Below are 17415 nucleotides of genomic sequence, written 5' to 3' on the forward strand. Positions count from 1 at the left end.
TGTCTTTACGGCCTCCAACCTTTCTGAATGTTGGTATATCCTTGAAAGGGTGATTTAAAGTTATTGCACTTAGTGGAGACTGTATTCAAAAGAAGTGTGTAGTGCTGCTAATATGTTGCGCTCAGTAGCAGCACTACACACGATTACTCAATCACAGATTGTTGCAGCTAGTCTACTGTTTAGATCACTATTATACTCTTAGCGCAGCAATTTGCCATTCATTGTATTCAAAAGAACATTTGTGGGTTCAGGAGGAAAAGATCCAAAATGCCCAGGTTCTAAGAGGCTTTAGGTTTCCATGTCCCCAAGTAGAGTGACCTTGGAGAGGCTGCTCTCAAACCAAAAGACAATTAGATGACATTTTACATATACAATATATAGAACAATGAGAGGGCCAGACCAGTGCTAAAGTCAAAAAATTAAGAAATTTCACTAAAATACAGATAATAACGTCTGTATTTTAATAATATTTCTCCTTTTGCTGATTGATATAATTGGAACCCATTTATTGCCATTTTAATGTATTTCTGTGTTTTTATAGCCCTGATAAAGGGGGGTCACCTATAGTCCCCCAAAACGTGTTGTCATGTTGACGTTACAGAAATGGACAGACTTTCTTACTTGGACTTTAGCACTGGTCTGGTGGCTTTTTTGTTCTATATTCTGTTTATTCAAAAGAGTTCCATATCAGACCAGAACTACATCCTGTTACCTTGCCATGTGTTTTGTGTGATGTATTCAAAGTCACTGTGCTTCTGGACAAAACCTGCTTTATAGCAATACAAGTTGAGATAAAATATTTCTGAGTTACATTTACTACCAGCAAGATAACTATGGATGTTGTACCCAGAAGCCTTTGAGGCCGACTTCTCTGACTAAGGGGTCTATTCACGAAGCTGCCGAAAGGATCTGGCCGTAGCTTTGGCCGATCCTTCAGCTAGCTTCGGCCCCAGGACCCCCGAAGGGGTGCTGTACGGGCCATTCACAATAGCCAGTACAGCTCCCGATCATGGCTGAGCCGACTGCCTGCTTCTGACAGCTGGGCGGAGCCAGCCGTGATCTTACGGCTGGCTCCGGCCACCTGCAGTGAGATCAGCGTCCCTGGTTACCTGCTAACCAGAGGCACTGATCTCCAAACAGCTAACTCTCCCAGGCGCCCCGGGAGTCTCCTGCTCCCGGCCGCCAAGGAGAGAAACACAGCTGTGTCCTTTTTTCTCTTTATTCTGACACGATCGATGTCAGAATAGAAAAAAAAAAAATTCCCATTGAAAAGCATTGGGACATTACTATTGGCTATTTCAATTTACAATAGCCAATAGTAAACTAGCTTTGTACCCGCCCTCTGCTGCAGTTCCCCATCAGGTCCAACACTGTTCGGCTCCCTTCACTTCAAATCGGTCATTCACTCGGCTGCCCTTGGCAGCTTCGTGAATAGACCCCTAAGGTTGTACATTTTGTAGGTTATAGGAAAAATACGTTGGTCAGATGTACCATCAAGTAAGATCAGAAATGGTAGAAAGTATAATATCTGGACAGGATTTTTTTAAATAAGCAAATGTGTCTGTTTGTGCATACTCATGTATAGTCATGTATAGCTTGTCTGGTAGCCGAATTAATGCCACAGAGAGGAGAAAACAGATTTATAGCAAGGCTTTCTCTAAACAGTATTGCTCAGTTCAGACAATTTCTCAGCGCGTTCCAAAGTAGCTGCCTGAATTGATTATTCTCCCTTTGCCACGCTTCAGTTGCCTAACTAATTTACAGTATATCATCTTTATACGTTGTACATTGTCTTCACGCACTGTTGTCGAGAGCTAAGTAATGACACACATTCCCGTCGCCGTTTGCGGCAGCCCTATGCAAATTTCAAGGAAGCAGAATTACTAAGTCATAATATATTTAAAACGAATAACTCTACCATCATCACAGATGGCAGATGAAAGTACTTTCCGAGTGTTTGAAAGCTAGGCTTAATGAATGTTGCATGTTCACAGACAGATCTTGTGTCTTTTTGAGTCATTATACTTTTATGCTGAGAGGAAAAAAGGGAGGACTTTAACATACATTGGTCATAGTAGAAGATTCTAACAATACATAGTAGAAGATTCTAACAATACATGTTAGAATTGGGGCATGTGTTCAAGGGCAGTTGGGTTTGAAGCCTTTAAAAGGATGTTATCATACAATTTCAGTAGTGCCCATTGTTGATCATTGTTGTAATGTTTACCGTAGGGTCATTTTATAGATGATTTACATATGTTTACTTGAATTCGGTCATATATTTTACAGCTGGCAGTGCTAAATAACTACTGTGAGAAAATAAATTATAGTACAAAACAACAAAGAGCATATATATGAATTGGCAGCTCTTTGAATAGCTGGATCAACCAACACTCACCAGCAGTCCAAAAATCAGGTCACAGTACAATTCACCATATTAACAACAAGGAGAATGTTGTACAATTATTATTATTACATAGTAGACATGTGCGATTCGTTTCGTTCCGAATCGAAATTCGGACGAATTTTCGTAAATTCGGACATTCGGATGTATCCGAATTCCGAATTACAGACATAACGAATGCAAACGAATCCGAATTTCCATTTCCGAAATTCGGTAGCGTTCGCACGAACGTTCGTTTCGTTTTCTGTTCGTATTCGTTTCTTATTCGTTTCGTTCGTTGGAGCAAAGTGACATTAGAGAAGGAGAAAAATATTTTTTCCCCCTCAAATGTCACTTTTGCTGCAAACGAACGAAACGAATAAGAAACGAATAAGAAACGAATGAGAACAGAAAACGAAACGAACGTTCGTGCGAACGCTACCGAATTTCGTCCGAATCCGAATTCCGAATCCGAATTGACTTTCACACCCGAATCCCGAAAAACGAAATAACACAAATCCGAATTTAAAACGAAACAAAACGAATTTTTTGGCAGTGCACATGTCTATTACATAGTATTTATATAGCGCCAACAGTTTGCGCAGCGCTTTACAATTTAAGGAAGACATTACAATTATAATACAATTCAAGACAAGATGGTAAGGAGGGCCCTGGCCCTGAGGGCTTACAATCTAAAAGAGGAGGGGGAAATTATACATGAGGAGGTAGCTGTGAGGGGATGAATTATTTGAGAATGTGATGGTTCAGTGGTTAGGTTGAGGTGGGATAGGCTTCCCTGAAGAGATGAGTCTTCAGGGAACGCCTAAAGACAGTCAAGGTGGGAGATAGACGGACAGGTTGGGGTAAAGAGTTCCAGAGGATGGGAGAGACTCTATTTATCATTGATTACCTATGAACACCTACCACACTTTTTATCCTTAAATCTTCACACATTGAATGTACAGCCTGTACATCATGCTCACAAATGATATCATGCCTATGTTAGAAAAGGGCAAAATGTTGATAACTGCCCACCTAGAAAAAGAAGCAGGTATAGTTCACAAGCAAAGGTCTCATGTGCATAAAAAGTAGGCAAAAAACAGATTTTTTTTTTGACCATTAACAGATGCTAATAGCAAGATTTACACGAAAATGATAATATACTACTTTTTTTTTGGAAAATGTTTTTAAAAGACTTCCCTTTACATATGTAATGGGAATCTCACATTTAAACTGTAGGTCTTTCATTACAGGCATCAACACGCCATAGCCCTGTACTTGTTGGTATTCTTACATTATGGATGTACATATGAAAATACAGTCAATGTATTCCCTGGTTCTGAGCTCCTCCTCTGTTCTCGGAAAAGGAGGTACAGCACAGAATCATGCAAGGTGGCTGTATTGTGAATTACTTGCTGAATTGCTGAATATTGTTCCAGTGGATTAAATAACATCTTGATTAGGGATTCATTCAGTGAGCTTTCCGACCATAGAACAAGTTTGCTGGGAAGCATTAGAAGGTAAATAATTCCCTGACTTACAGATAGATGAATTGTTTGGACTTGTTACCAGGGTTTAACAGGCCTAAAATAAATACCTGTATGCCCAATGGTCTATTGCAGTGTTAGGTACACTGTGGATTTATATACATACCTATATGCACAGTGCTCCATTGTAGTGTTGGGTACACTGGATTTATATATTTATATTCATACCTATATACACAGTGCTCTATTGTAGTGTTCGGTAAACTGTGGATTTCGATATTTATATACCTCTTTTCCTATCTTTGTTTTTAATTAGCTATTAAACTGCATAATGGATATGGTGGAAAAAACAAGACGATCCCTCACTGTGCTACGGCGATGTCAAGAAGCAGATCGGGAAGAGCTCAATTACTGGATCAGGCGGTACAGTGATGCGGAGGATTTAAAAAAAGGTAGCAGCAGTACCAGCCATTCCAGACAACAGAGTCCAGTGAATCCAGATGCTGTCCCCTTAGGTACATTAGATTAACTTATGAGTCTTTGTACCCTTGTGCATGTATGTATTTTCTCCACAGCCACGTTCTGGATATACACTAAGTTCTTTATTGTATTTATAGAGGGACCCATAATTGTCACACAAGGCTGGACCTGAAAAATATGTCTGCCTTTGTTCATCTCAGTTACATGGTGGATGAATGAGTATGGGGATGGGATAAGGTTCTCACTGACAAGGACACTGCATTTCTGACAAGATCAACAGGTATTTTCTGTACTTGCTAGAAATGTTCTTAGCCTGAAAAGTGAAAACAAATACAGCCATCATTTATAAGGACTGGTTAGCAGTATAGTACATTTCTGGGGGGTTTAGATATGCTTTAATGACATAAAGAGATCCTACAAAATCCACATGAACCAGGAGTAGCACTGCAGGTCCCGTGTGACAATGCCTTTGCACCTCTCATCCATGTTTATCAGTGTCAGGGTAGCATAGTAAATGCTACCAATAAATGACTTCAAGAGTGCTTTAAAAGGTCAATCTGAATGTGTAAAATAATGTAAAAAGAAATTCAAGGTATGCCATTGCTGACCTCCTTCTGAAAATGCTAGTTTGTGTCTTTCTCCAAGCCATTGACTGGAAAGAAGCATACTTTGAGTGAATTTAGAGGGAAGTCACAATACTGGCCTGCTTTCTTGTTCTTGGTCACTGACTAACTATTGAAGCCAGAGGTTTAGCATGTTAGTCAGGCAACTATAATTTTCAACAATGACAGTCACCATATTTCTGTCATGACAGGTTTTCCCTTTAAGTTGTTATTTAATGTGTCCCAAACGCACCTCTACACTGGAGCTGTGTTCACTAAGCCAAGTCAAGATTGAGAAAAGAATCTGCAGTTTTTATTGATCTTGGCTGTTTATCTAATTTCTACACATACAACGCTTCATACGCATTTGGTTGGAATTATTTGTAACACGTTTATCTCATCTTCAACGTATATTATTCATCGCTTATGTTATACTTTCCACAGAAGTGTCTGCCAAAACACAAACATGAGAATTGCTTTTACACTGAGAGCTTTTAATTTTATTGCCCTTGTTTTGGCAACTTATTCCCGTTAGGCCGACCCAGTAAAATTTATTGACCAAGCTGAGACGTGATGTGGAGTTTTCAATGCAAACAAACTATCTAACCGCTCCTGTTTTTATTTCACAATATATATTTTGCTTATATCGGTATATTTTGAGAACAAGGTAACGGATGCTTTTCTTCTCGTCATAAAAGTTTGAAATTATATTACTGTAAATTACGTCAGTGTTCCTGTAGAGGGGAATTACATCTTCGTCCTTGTTTCATGGGTCATATCACTATGTCACAAGCAATTACATTTAAAGTGACACTAACAGCCGAGCTGAATGCCGCTCAGCGGCATTCGGCTATTCACTCACTGCTGTTCGGCATCTTTAAGAATAGCCCGAACAGCAGTGAGTAGCTTGCCGGAGGTTCGGCTCAGCCGATCCAGATGTTGGATCGGCTGAGTCGAACTCCTTCTGCACTTCTCGGCCGACCCAAAGCCACACGAAGCAAGCCGATGTACGGCTGAAATCAGCCGTACCAGCCTGAAGTAAATAGCCGAACAGTGTTCGGCTCACTTCATTTCAGATCGGTCTTTCACTCGGCTGCCTATGGCAGCTTAGTGAATAGACCCCAATGTATCTTATTTGTGTATCACTCGGCTGTAGATCCTCAATTCATCTCTGAATTGGTGCTGACACTGCCCTTCCTTCTGGAGGGTCCTTCCTTCTGGAGGGTGGTTACTTTTGTTCCCCATGGTCCTTGTGTGTGTTGTAAAGTAGTCACCACTCCAAGCTTACTCCCGTAATGGACTACAATCTCATGTTTAGTTTGCTCATTTGTATTGAGATTGTAGTTTATCATGGGAGTGAACTTGGATTTAACTCCTGAGTTTAGTGTCACAGTCACAGAAAAAAACTGCAATCTGAAAAGTTAATCAGACAGGATGTTTGTCATTACATAATATTTGAAATATTTGAAAGATGTTTTGTCTTGGAGTTAAAGGAAACTCATTGGGGATTTGTATAGAATACACAGCCCAAAGTTAAAGTAAACCTAAAGTCATAAGTTTTCTTTAGTTTTGATGAAGGGTTAAACTACCCACCCGTTTGTTTTACTGTCTGAATCCCAGAGGGGAGCTTTTCCTGCACTTTTTGCCTTGAGACACCACAGGAAGTGAGAGCAGATCTCCCCAAAGTAAAATAAATAATCTATTAGTTGTCACTGGTACACGTGTCCATCTATTTCTGCTTCATTCTTGTTCTAGTGACACCTCAAAATTAAAATATAGTCCCAGTGGCAGCGGTGACTAGGGTATATAGAAAGAGTGATTCTCCCCAGGGAGGACACCAAGCAATAAAACCCTGATAGAGGTTGCAATCCCTACTTTATTAAAAAAAAATGGCTTTAGATACATTTTATTGTAAAATTCACATGAAAGGCATTTTAGATTTTATTTTTATATTGTTGCATGCTTGCTGGGACCTATTTTCATGATGGCCTTTAAAAAAGTTCTCCCTCTAACTGCATGTCCTATACAGTAGTACAGAGAGCATCCTTGCTAAATGACTACTTCGAGGAAGTGAATACAACATAAGGCAATTACAGAATATGTTGTCTTTGTGAAAAGCCAAAACAGGAAACACAGCATGTATGCATATATGTATAAGGAGCACATATGGCTGCCACCTGTTCATATATCACAAAAACTATGAATAGAAACAAGTACTTACTTTTACCATTAAATACCTCAATAAGGTTTTTTTTTTTTACTTTAAGCTGAACATACATATGAAAATAAAACAATTTCCTTTATCAATTGACAAAGTTCAGCAATTTTGGCGATAGCCTAACCACAATAGGCAGGGTTGGATAAAATTCTCATATTTTATATCCCTATTTATGTTGGTCTAGTCAGTAGACTGACAGCTTCCACTTATGGTAATAAATGCTTGTTTGTGGATAACTCCGGGTTAGACCGTCACGCCGTCTCTTTAGATGATTATATGTCTTTCTCTCTGTAGCTTAATTTTGAACTGCAGTATTTTGGCTAGCAGCCTCCCAGATAGAATAACACTGCAAATAATCAGATATAATTTGAATCTGATGAAAATCATAACAAAGTATTTTTAGTGCCTAATTTGTAATACCACATAGTTTTGTCATATATTTTTCACAGCTGTTCAACAGCTTGCCTAATCTGTTCTTGGACGCATTTTCTCCCTCCGCTCTGAAATATTTCTATGGTTACAGCATGTCATTTCATTCTCACGGAAGAGCGGTTTATGAGGTAAACCCCTTATTGATAAAGACATCGTCAGTTCAAAGTACAGTGAGGAGCAAACACAGTTACAAAGTGCTTTATTACATCACAGGACTGTGCACTTGCCAGTGCGTCTGCTGGAAAGCAATCAGATAATGGCCCCTGTAACAATAGTTTTCGTTTTATGCAGTCAGGCTGCACTTCAATCTGCAGTTCAGGAAGTGAAGTCTATTGTCATCATCATCTGCTATAGATGATGAGCCAGTCTTAAAAAATCTGCTTGTAGACTTGTCTGTCTTTCTTTTATAGGTATAAATTGTGGTTAAGGGGTTAATAATATAATATGTTCATCATGTGGTGCTAATGAATTAAAGCAGATTTATGTAGCAGAGTAATTTATTTCATTTTTTATCATATTAACTTTATTTTACACTTTTTTTTTTATTTTAAATGATTTCTTTTGATTAGTGTTGGTAGGATTGTGGATTTATACCATTAAATAAGGGAAATTGTAGAGGCATTTATAAGAAAGAGACTTTTATTGCACCTAGTCTTCTGCTAGTTCAATGGCCAAAGGTTCTTTTACCTTTGTTACATGGTTTTATACTGCCACAGTATGACTCAAGAAGTCTAAAAAGTTTACATATCTATTTCAACTAACGCTGTAACTCCTTGTTCAAATGTATTATAGAATCTGCAACAACTTTCATTTATTTGTATTGCTCTTCCTGAAGGTGAACTTAAAACAACTCAAATTAATGCAATCCTGTGTTCTATAAAATCATTAGGGGGTCTATTCACAAAGCTGCCGAAGGATCTAGACGTAGCTTCGGCTGATCCTTCGGCTAGCTTCGGCTCCAGGACCCCTTCGGTTTAATAGAACCGAAGGGCTGCTGTACGGGCTATTCACTATAGCCCGTACAGCTCCCGAAGTTGGCCGAGCGGCTCAGTCAAGCCGACGGCATATGCTTCGGCTCAACTGAGCCGAGGTGAAAGCCGAGGCTGGCTTCGGCCGCTGGGCGGAGCCAGCTGTCATCTCACGGCTGGCTTCGGCCGCTTGCATGCAGAGACAGATCAGCGTCCCTGGTTACCCGGTAACCAGGGACGCTGATCTGTCAGTACACTGAGAACTCGGCTCTGCCGAGTTCTCAGTGTGTAATGACAGTTCAGCGTCCCCTGGTTACCTATCGTAATGTCATGGGTAACCAGGGACGCTGACCTGTCATTACGATAAGAGCTTAGCGGAGCTGGCTTTGATATCACCGTCGGCTCCGACAAGCTCTCATTGTAATGACAGCTGGTCCCGGCCAATAGAAAACAGTTGGACAGAGCTATCTGTCACTGCTAGCTCCGCCCAATCGTTTTCAACTTTTATTTTCTACTTTATTTTACAGTTTTTCTATTCTGCTCGGTACCGCAGAATAGCCGAGCTGAATGCCTCTATGAGAATAGGCTGAACAGCAGCGAGTAGCCTGCAGGAGGTTCAGCTCAGCTGATTCAGATGTTGGATCAGCTGAGTCGTACCTGGATTTGTGTTGATAGCCTTCTGTAGCTCCCTGGACAGCATCACTCAGACTTTGAAGGAGTATTAGCCCCTAGGGCCCTGTCACACCATCAATTGTGCATTCCAGTGGAACGCAACCCAGTCGGCTCACTTTGTTTTCGGGCAGGGGGGGGCGTGGTGGTGCATTGAACTCAATGGCACCACGGCCCCACCTGCATGCATTATTTTTTGCAGATCGCATTGGACCAGAACGCAAGCACTAATGTGTCACACTTTCTGGTGTCGGGCGATCGCACCGCAGGTGGGGGCGTGGCTGCGGTGCCATTGAGTTCAATGCACCGCCACTCCCCCTCCCGCCCCAAAACAAAGTGAGTCGGCCGGGTTGTGTTTCAGAGGCCGAACGCACTGGAACAAACTCTTGATGGTGTGACAGGGCCCTGGAACGAACTCTTTATGATGTGACTGGGCCCTAAGAAGCAACCAGTGTCTTCTGCTGCTGTGCACATGTGCAAATAGTCAGTATGCTGAGAGGAGGAGAGCAGAGAGTGGTGAATCATCTGCAAGCTGCTTCACCTTCCAATCAGAAGTTTGTGGTTTGGCCTATTAATCTTGACCAAGCTGCCATACAGGGCTGCTTGAATCACGTTACCTGACTGTACACTGCTACAAATTCTTTGGCAGTGTAAAGTGGTTCCCATATATTCCAGCTGTGCATTTAGCTGCTTCTCTGGAGTTCATCTCTAATGCTATTGCATTTGATTACACTAATTATGTTTTTCAGTCAGTAGGCTTTACTGCCATGTAAATTCTTATTATAATGTTTAATAACCTTTCCACAAATTATTAAACGGAATCTAGAGTCTATTTTTGGTATTCTAGACATATATTCCCTGTGAACAGGTTAATGTAAATAATACCATCAGTCTCTGGTTATATTCTGTGCTGTGGTGCTGCTATTTCATTAACTTTAGTGGTTGATTTACTAAAAGGGGTAGACACTCTATACTTGGCAATGTGAATCGCTACTTAGCTTAGTGAATAGAAGTAAACTGTGTTCACTTCAATTATCCAATCATGTGCAAGTTAAAATTATGGGGGTTTTTGTATGAATTGCCTTGCACATGATTGGCTATTCACGTTTACATAGCTTGGTTTCTAAGCTACAGTAAGTAAACCTTCACATACAGTATCTAGATAAAACTAATTTTATCTGAACATTCACTCAGCAACCAATGTTAGACGCCCCTGTTTGACATGCTTGACCCGCTAGAGGGAGATTCTACAATACTGTGTGCTATGAGATCAATCATGAAAATATTGAATTGCAAGCTGGTAAAAATGGGAAAATTGCATAAAAAATCAATTCCAGGTAAACATTACAATAATAATTCAAAAAGTGTACTTGCTGAAAACAGTCACTGGCGTTCCTGTAACACTGAATCTATTGAAGAAAATTGCCTTGATATGTCCTTTGAAATTCTTCATTTTGTTTTGTAAGAAAAAAAAATATCACAGTATCAAATGAAAACAAAATAACGATGAAAAGAAAAATCAATATTTGCTTTGTTTAACACCATATCTGCAAGTTGGCTTCTTACTTCTGCATTTATTATGCAGGTTTTAAACCTCTCCTAATTCTTGCAACTCCTTACTGGTTGCTGAATTGAGAGAGCGCCTCAGGGTCTTGTAAATAGACTGGAGGGGTGGTTATACTTTAAACATTTCTGTAGAAATCAAGATTTTCTGTGGGTTAAATCTTAAACCTATATTTCAGTATGTTTGGCATCAACATCAACAGTTTAACCAAATGTTTGCTTGCAAATCTGTTGCAGAGTTTCTTACCAGGAGATTGCAGGTTGATAATGCTGTCAGCCTGCCATGTGCACTCATTCAGTTGGCTGTTGGGCTGCCGGATTGACCTGATAGATAGACCAATGGCCAATTGAAGGAACACACATGGCAGGCTGACAATGCTGCTGCCAATTTTAAGGGCAGTGGCTTAGCCTTGTTAGCCTGCAACAAGAAGTCCTATTACCGACAAGATCTCCAGGTATGAAAGTTTGCAGCATATTTATAAACAAATATACACTGTATAGAGTGAGTCATGGGGGGTGATTTACTAACCTAAACACACGCACGCACTAGGTGCGTGTGATTTTTACACAGCAAAACGTATTTATCAACCAAAAAGTCTCTAAAAGCATATTTCCACTAATGCCATATATGGAAAAATCATGCACATGATGCATATATAATGCTGCTTCACAGTTTAGACAAAAATGGTTAGCTCTTGCATTTACATTCCTGCATTCATCAACGCAAGCAACACAACATAGAGCTAATTTACACAAGATCACCTTGCAAATTCATGCAGGGCTTTGCACAACACACCTGCTGAGTGTGTACGCACTACAAAGGTGTTTAGATTCCACCCATAGATCATGCTGGGAGGGAACACACTACAGAGGTGTATACATGTTCGTGGTGTGTTTATAAGGTTAGTAAATCAACCCCATCATACTAAAAATAGAGTTTGTGTTTAAATACACTTCGGGGGCTCATGGGGTGCTGAAGCTGGGCAAAATATGTTCAGACAAGTGAATGCTTGTCTTTGCATTCAGGGCACTACATACATTATTTTTTGCAAAGGAACAGTTCACTTTAACATGTGATAGTACAGAATGCCTTCCTCACACAATCAGTACAAATCTTTTAATCCTCGTAACACAATCCCACTTTTGGGGTGTACTGACACAACTATAACAAGACCACTTTCCTGTTTGCTACATAGGAGTATATTAGACCTTTCACTTAATTGCAAAGAAAGACAGCTTGGAATAATAAGATTTACTGATTAGTATATTTCTCTATCTGGCACAAAGATATTGGTTGCAGAAGGAATCGCAGAAGCTGAGACCTTAATAGAATAAATTTTAATTGGGTGCTGCTTGTACCTCTGAATGGAATTTACATAACTGCCCGACATAATAGTTATATAAAAATATAAACAAAATTGCATATGCTTCAATTCTAATTCTGAACTTTGAAGATAAAGGAGGGTAAAAGAAAATGGTGTTTAAACTCGAATTGCCAAGCGTGACGTTGGCTTTGATTAATTTAAATGCAGGCACAGCTCTTCAAGTGTTTCCTAGTGTATAAACATCAATTTACATTCTTTCCTTCAGAATATTTGTGATCTGTCAAATAATGTCATGGTGTACACTGCAGACATTCTTACAGAAGGCATGAAACAGCTGTGACAATGAGGTTTCTGTGTGCTGTAGACAATACTTGTAGCATCATAACGGAGTGGGTTTTACTGTCAGTCTGAAGTACTTATAAATGAGCAATACTCACAAATGTTCTTTTTTTTCCCCCTTTCTCCTCTACAGAGTCACATCGGGAATTCCTTCATAGACCTGCTTCTGGATATGTGCCAGAGGAGATTTGGAAAAAAGCGGGTAAGGACTGTTTGAAAACACAGACCCAGTGACTGGCAGATGTGTGCATTTGTTAATGCACTATGTGAGGAATTGAGGGGGAAAAAAAGGCTGATTAGTAACAGCAAAATTGCAATAATCTCCAATAACTGGTCGAAATGACAGTACCGTTTGCTTGGAATGCCTATGTAGAAATGCTCTATCCCAATGAGATAGTGCTGATCTTTTGCGTTTCCTGCGTCATTATTCTGTAGTAACCAAAGCAGCCTTTAATACACGGGACCTCATTGTTAAGATGAGCCCTTAATGGGTCAGAAAACACATGTTAATAAGAGAATGAAGTTTAAGTTGAAGCATATAGGCTAATCACCTGTTCTTCGTCATTTCCCAATTTGAAAATCTATTTTATATTTTGTGGTTTCATGTCAGCTGTTGTAGCCCTATCAATTGCATGTCATTCAGTGGTTTAGTCTTTTGTTTCAGTTCCCACATACACAAAGAAGGGCAGATCTTACAAACTTTGTTTTGCTGTTCTGCTTTTGGAGCATGTCTCCCAAATGTGGAGGAATTTATACACTGGACATTATCTTGTACTATACTCTTCTAAAGTTTGTGCACAAGATCAGGGGCTGTTCTCCATAGTTGCTGCCTTTTCGAATCCTAGCCATAAATTTTAACTGGTATATTGATTTAATATTGCAAGTAGTGTCTGTCTGCTACAAGTACACGTTAAAGATGATTTCCAGTTTAACTTTCCCACTATAACCTAATCAATTGGACATGCTTCATGTAGTAGCCCAAAGGAGTCCACCACATCCCACAGTGACCAGGTTCTATCAGACTAAGGCACTGTATTTCTTCAGTACTACCTTCTGTTAAATTCTAATATTACAGTGCAACCATACGTCACAAGGCAATTAGAGCTACTGTGTCTGAATAGTCACACTTGGAAAGATAGATAGATAGATAGATAGATAGAGAAATGCTCTATCCCAATGAGATAGTGCTGATCTTTTGCGTTTCCTGCGTCATTATTCTGTAGTAACCAAAGCAGCCTTTAATACACGGGACCTCATTGTTAAGATGAGCCCTTAATGGGTCAGAAAACACATGTTAATAAGAGAATGAAGTTTAAGTTGAAGCATATAGGCTAATCACCTGTTCTTCGTCATTTCCCAATTTGAAAATCTATTTTATATTTTGTGGTTTCATGTCAGCTGTTGTAGCCCTATCAATTGCATGTCATTCAGTGGTTTAGTCTTTTGTTTCAGTTCCCACATACACAAAGAAGGGCAGATCTTACAAACTTTGTTTTGCTGTTCTGCTTTTGGAGCATGTCTCCCAAATGTGGAGGAATTTATACACTGGACATTATCTTGTACTATACTCTTCTAAAGTTTGTGCACAAGATCAGGGGCTGTTCTCCATAGTTGCTGCCTTTTCGAATCCTAGCCATAAATTTTAACTGGTATATTGATTTAATATTGCAAGTAGTGTCTGTCTGCTACAAGTACACGTTAAAGATGATTTCCAGTTTAACTTTCCCACTATAACCTAATCAATTGGACATGCTTCATGTAGTAGCCCAAAGGAGTCCACCACATCCCACAGTGACCAGGTTCTATCAGACTAAGGCACTGTATTTCTTCAGTACTACCTTCTGTTAAATTCTAATATTACAGTGCAACCATACGTCACAAGGCAATTAGAGCTACTGTGTCTGAATAGTCACACTTGGAAAGATAGATAGATAGATAGATAGATAGATAGATAGATAGATAGATAGATAGATAGATAGATAAAGTATTTCCATCTCCATCCTGTATCTTAGTTACTCAGATTACAACAGTAACTTGACCTTTAACAGCTGATATTGGAGCAGCTTAGTTTCCGATGTGATAATGATGATTCTGTGCGTACTGCAGTTTCTAATTTGTGTCACATGCATGTTATATATTGAAACAAAGACAAGACTTAAGAATAATGTTCAGATATTGCACGCATTCTGAAATAAAGATAATTCATTGCACTACAATTTTTTTAAATGCATGTCCACATCTATATAGTATAATTAATAAGAAAATACAAATAATAATAATAAAGTTCAAATATTGGGTGTCAGGAACACCCTTCCTCAATAACCTGCTGTACTTTGTTTTATTTATTTATTTATTTATTGCTATGAACATTTATTTTATTATAATGTAGTCTGTATTTTTTTAATGTTATTAGCGCAAATAAATCCCCATTAGTGTTCAGTTTTGTTTGACTTTTTTCCATTCGGTAGCATTTAACAATATTGATGAAGCAAATAAAATGTGTAATGATAATTTATACATGATTGTTATTGACTTGATTCTCTAAGGTTTTTAAATAGAAAAGGTGTATTAGCAATACTTATGTTTATATATCTCACATATATTTTTGGGAAATCTATCACTCTCCTGTTACCTCAAGATTAACTGTTAGCTTTAAAAAAAAAACTGATAAATAAGTCCAGATAACATTATGTATCTTCTAGGATATCTGCCATAAATGTATTTTACATATTAGTAATTTTAAAAATGATCCTAAATATAACAAGCTAATAATTTCTTCCAGAACAGTATTTATTACAGATTCTGGAAGAAAGTCTCAATAATAACCCATGCAATATTCTATGTATATTTCTTTTTGAGTAAACATGGTTTGCTTGCATTTAATAATAAATATGCAGGCACCTTATGAACATCCTATCAATTCTCTTAGCAGATCTGTGCGTGCCTGTGGGACCAGAATAGGAATGCATAATTTAAATATAAATTGCCTGATTAGCATATACAATTAGTCAAGCTGTAGCTTTGATCGTAAGCAAAAATTATTGTCCTGTATTGCCACTTAGATAGAATTTTAATTCACCTTGAATATTCAAAGTAAATTAGGCCCGGGCTGTATTGTTCACATCTGTGATATTAAGTACCATCACCTCCTCCACAATATCCTCTCCCTGCGCCAAAAGAAATGAGATTTTTGCACAGACATGTATGTGATGTATCAAAAGGACCAAAAACATAAATGCAATTTTTTCAGTCTTGCTTTTTAAAATTCTAAGTATTTAAGTCTCTTGTTATATATGCTATGTACCTAATATTTAGAAATTTGTGGAACAATAAGAAATGTTCTAAAGTTTCGCTAATGGTTTGTGGGAAAATTAATTTCTTGAGTGGTTAGCAAATAGTCTCCTTACAGAATGCTTCCTGAAGCGTATTCATTTGCTCTTAATTTTTAATATCTGGTAATATGATTCTATTAGAAATCTATGTTCTTAATTAAACAGAACATTTAATTAAGGTGCTTTTTAAGTGAGTGAAACAATTAAGTGAAAACACTTGAATGAAACATGTCATAATTAGTTTTAATAGAGTGTTAATTGGCACAACGTTTGCCAAGTTAATAATTACTTCTTATTAAATTTTCAATTATTCATTGTCATTTTGGTTTGAATAGAGATGAAAGTTAGATAAAATGAATCAAGTGGAGGATTTTTTTCACTGATAATTAAATTAGATTTTGTCCTTTAAATTTAGACAAAATCTAGTAATTTCTCTTTGTGTACAAAAACATATTTTTGTAAAATATTCTTAGACCTACTGGTGTTTGCATGGAGCACTGTGTTATGATAGCTCAATAAGGCTTTTGCTAAATGAACCCAGAAATATTAGAAAGCTTAAATGGTAATTTTTTCTAATTTGGTTGCAGCCAAAAAAGGATACTACTCTTTGTATGTAATATGTAGTGATACAACAGGAGTACCCTGGGTATCTGCAATTAAAATTAGTATCCGCAATTAGGAATTTCTGTCACATTCAGCAAGTATTAAATAGACACAATGCGGCCTGAAGATATCTATAACAAGAGTCTTTGCCTTTAATATCAATAGAACTTGTTAGTGATTAAAAAAAAACATAAGCACAATGGATTATTTTTAAATCATTATTTGTTCCTTGTGTAATGCATGTACAATTATGGAAAAATATTTTTCTGTTTACACATATCCTAGTACAATTATGCAATGGTAAGAAGAATTCTTAAGCATTTAAGCAACATTTTACCTAGTAAAAATCAGGATTATTTCACTATTGATAAAGATTTTTTTATCACATTGTATTTTATTATTTGCATTTTGTAATACAGAAAAAAGATTTCGAAATTTTCAATCATAAACTCTACATAAAAATGCTTAACTTTCAGTTTTTAAAAACCAACATAAAATGAGAACAACCTAAATCCACCACAATCTAATCAATTCCATGGTAGTAATTACATTTAAAGTCATACTCATGCAGGTTTGACATAACTTAAAAAAAAGGGAAATCACCAACAAAAATTGGCACTTTGAAATGAAACCTATCTACAGTAATGTCTTTGTTTAACAACTATTTACTTATTGGTTCAGTTAAATGATTCATAAGCTTCAATGTGAATTATAAAATAAGGAAGTTTGAAGTAGGATATGTAAATATGTTTGAGTACATTTTTTTTACACACAGGGATAACACACTGAAAGACTAGTGTTTGTAAAATTAAATTGAGCTATCTATAATGAATATTGCTCTTATTTACTTAAAGATCTACCTTTAATAAACATTTTTACATGTTTTAAATTTTAAAATTGCACCTGTAAATCTGTATTCCATTCAATTGTCCCTATTGTCCCCCATAGTGAAAACAGAGGAATCCATAATGTTTTGGGTTATTTTAAATGAACTAATTATTATTTTTTTTTTTT

General features: G+C 37.7%; 1 protein-coding gene across 3 annotated transcripts in view; it reads left to right on the forward strand.

Annotated features, from left to right (window-relative positions):
- The window catches only part of RUNX1T1 (RUNX1 translocation partner 1), a 111945-nt gene that overhangs the window by 84826 nt on the left and 9704 nt on the right, over positions 1–17415 (forward strand). For all 3 annotated transcript variants that reach the window (XM_018572234.1, XM_018572246.1, XM_018572239.1), the window contains exons 8-9: positions 4187–4385; positions 12600–12668. In XM_018572234.1, coding sequence (XP_018427736.1) covers positions 4187–4385; positions 12600–12668 — 268 coding nt within the window. The remainder of the gene's footprint in view (positions 1–4186; positions 4386–12599; positions 12669–17415) is intronic.

The sequence above is a fragment of the Nanorana parkeri genome, unplaced genomic scaffold (genome assembly GCF_000935625.1).
Source record: "Nanorana parkeri isolate BGI_ZX_2015 unplaced genomic scaffold, ASM93562v1 scaffold43, whole genome shotgun sequence".
In the NCBI taxonomy this organism is placed as follows: Eukaryota; Metazoa; Chordata; class Amphibia; order Anura; family Dicroglossidae; genus Nanorana; species Nanorana parkeri.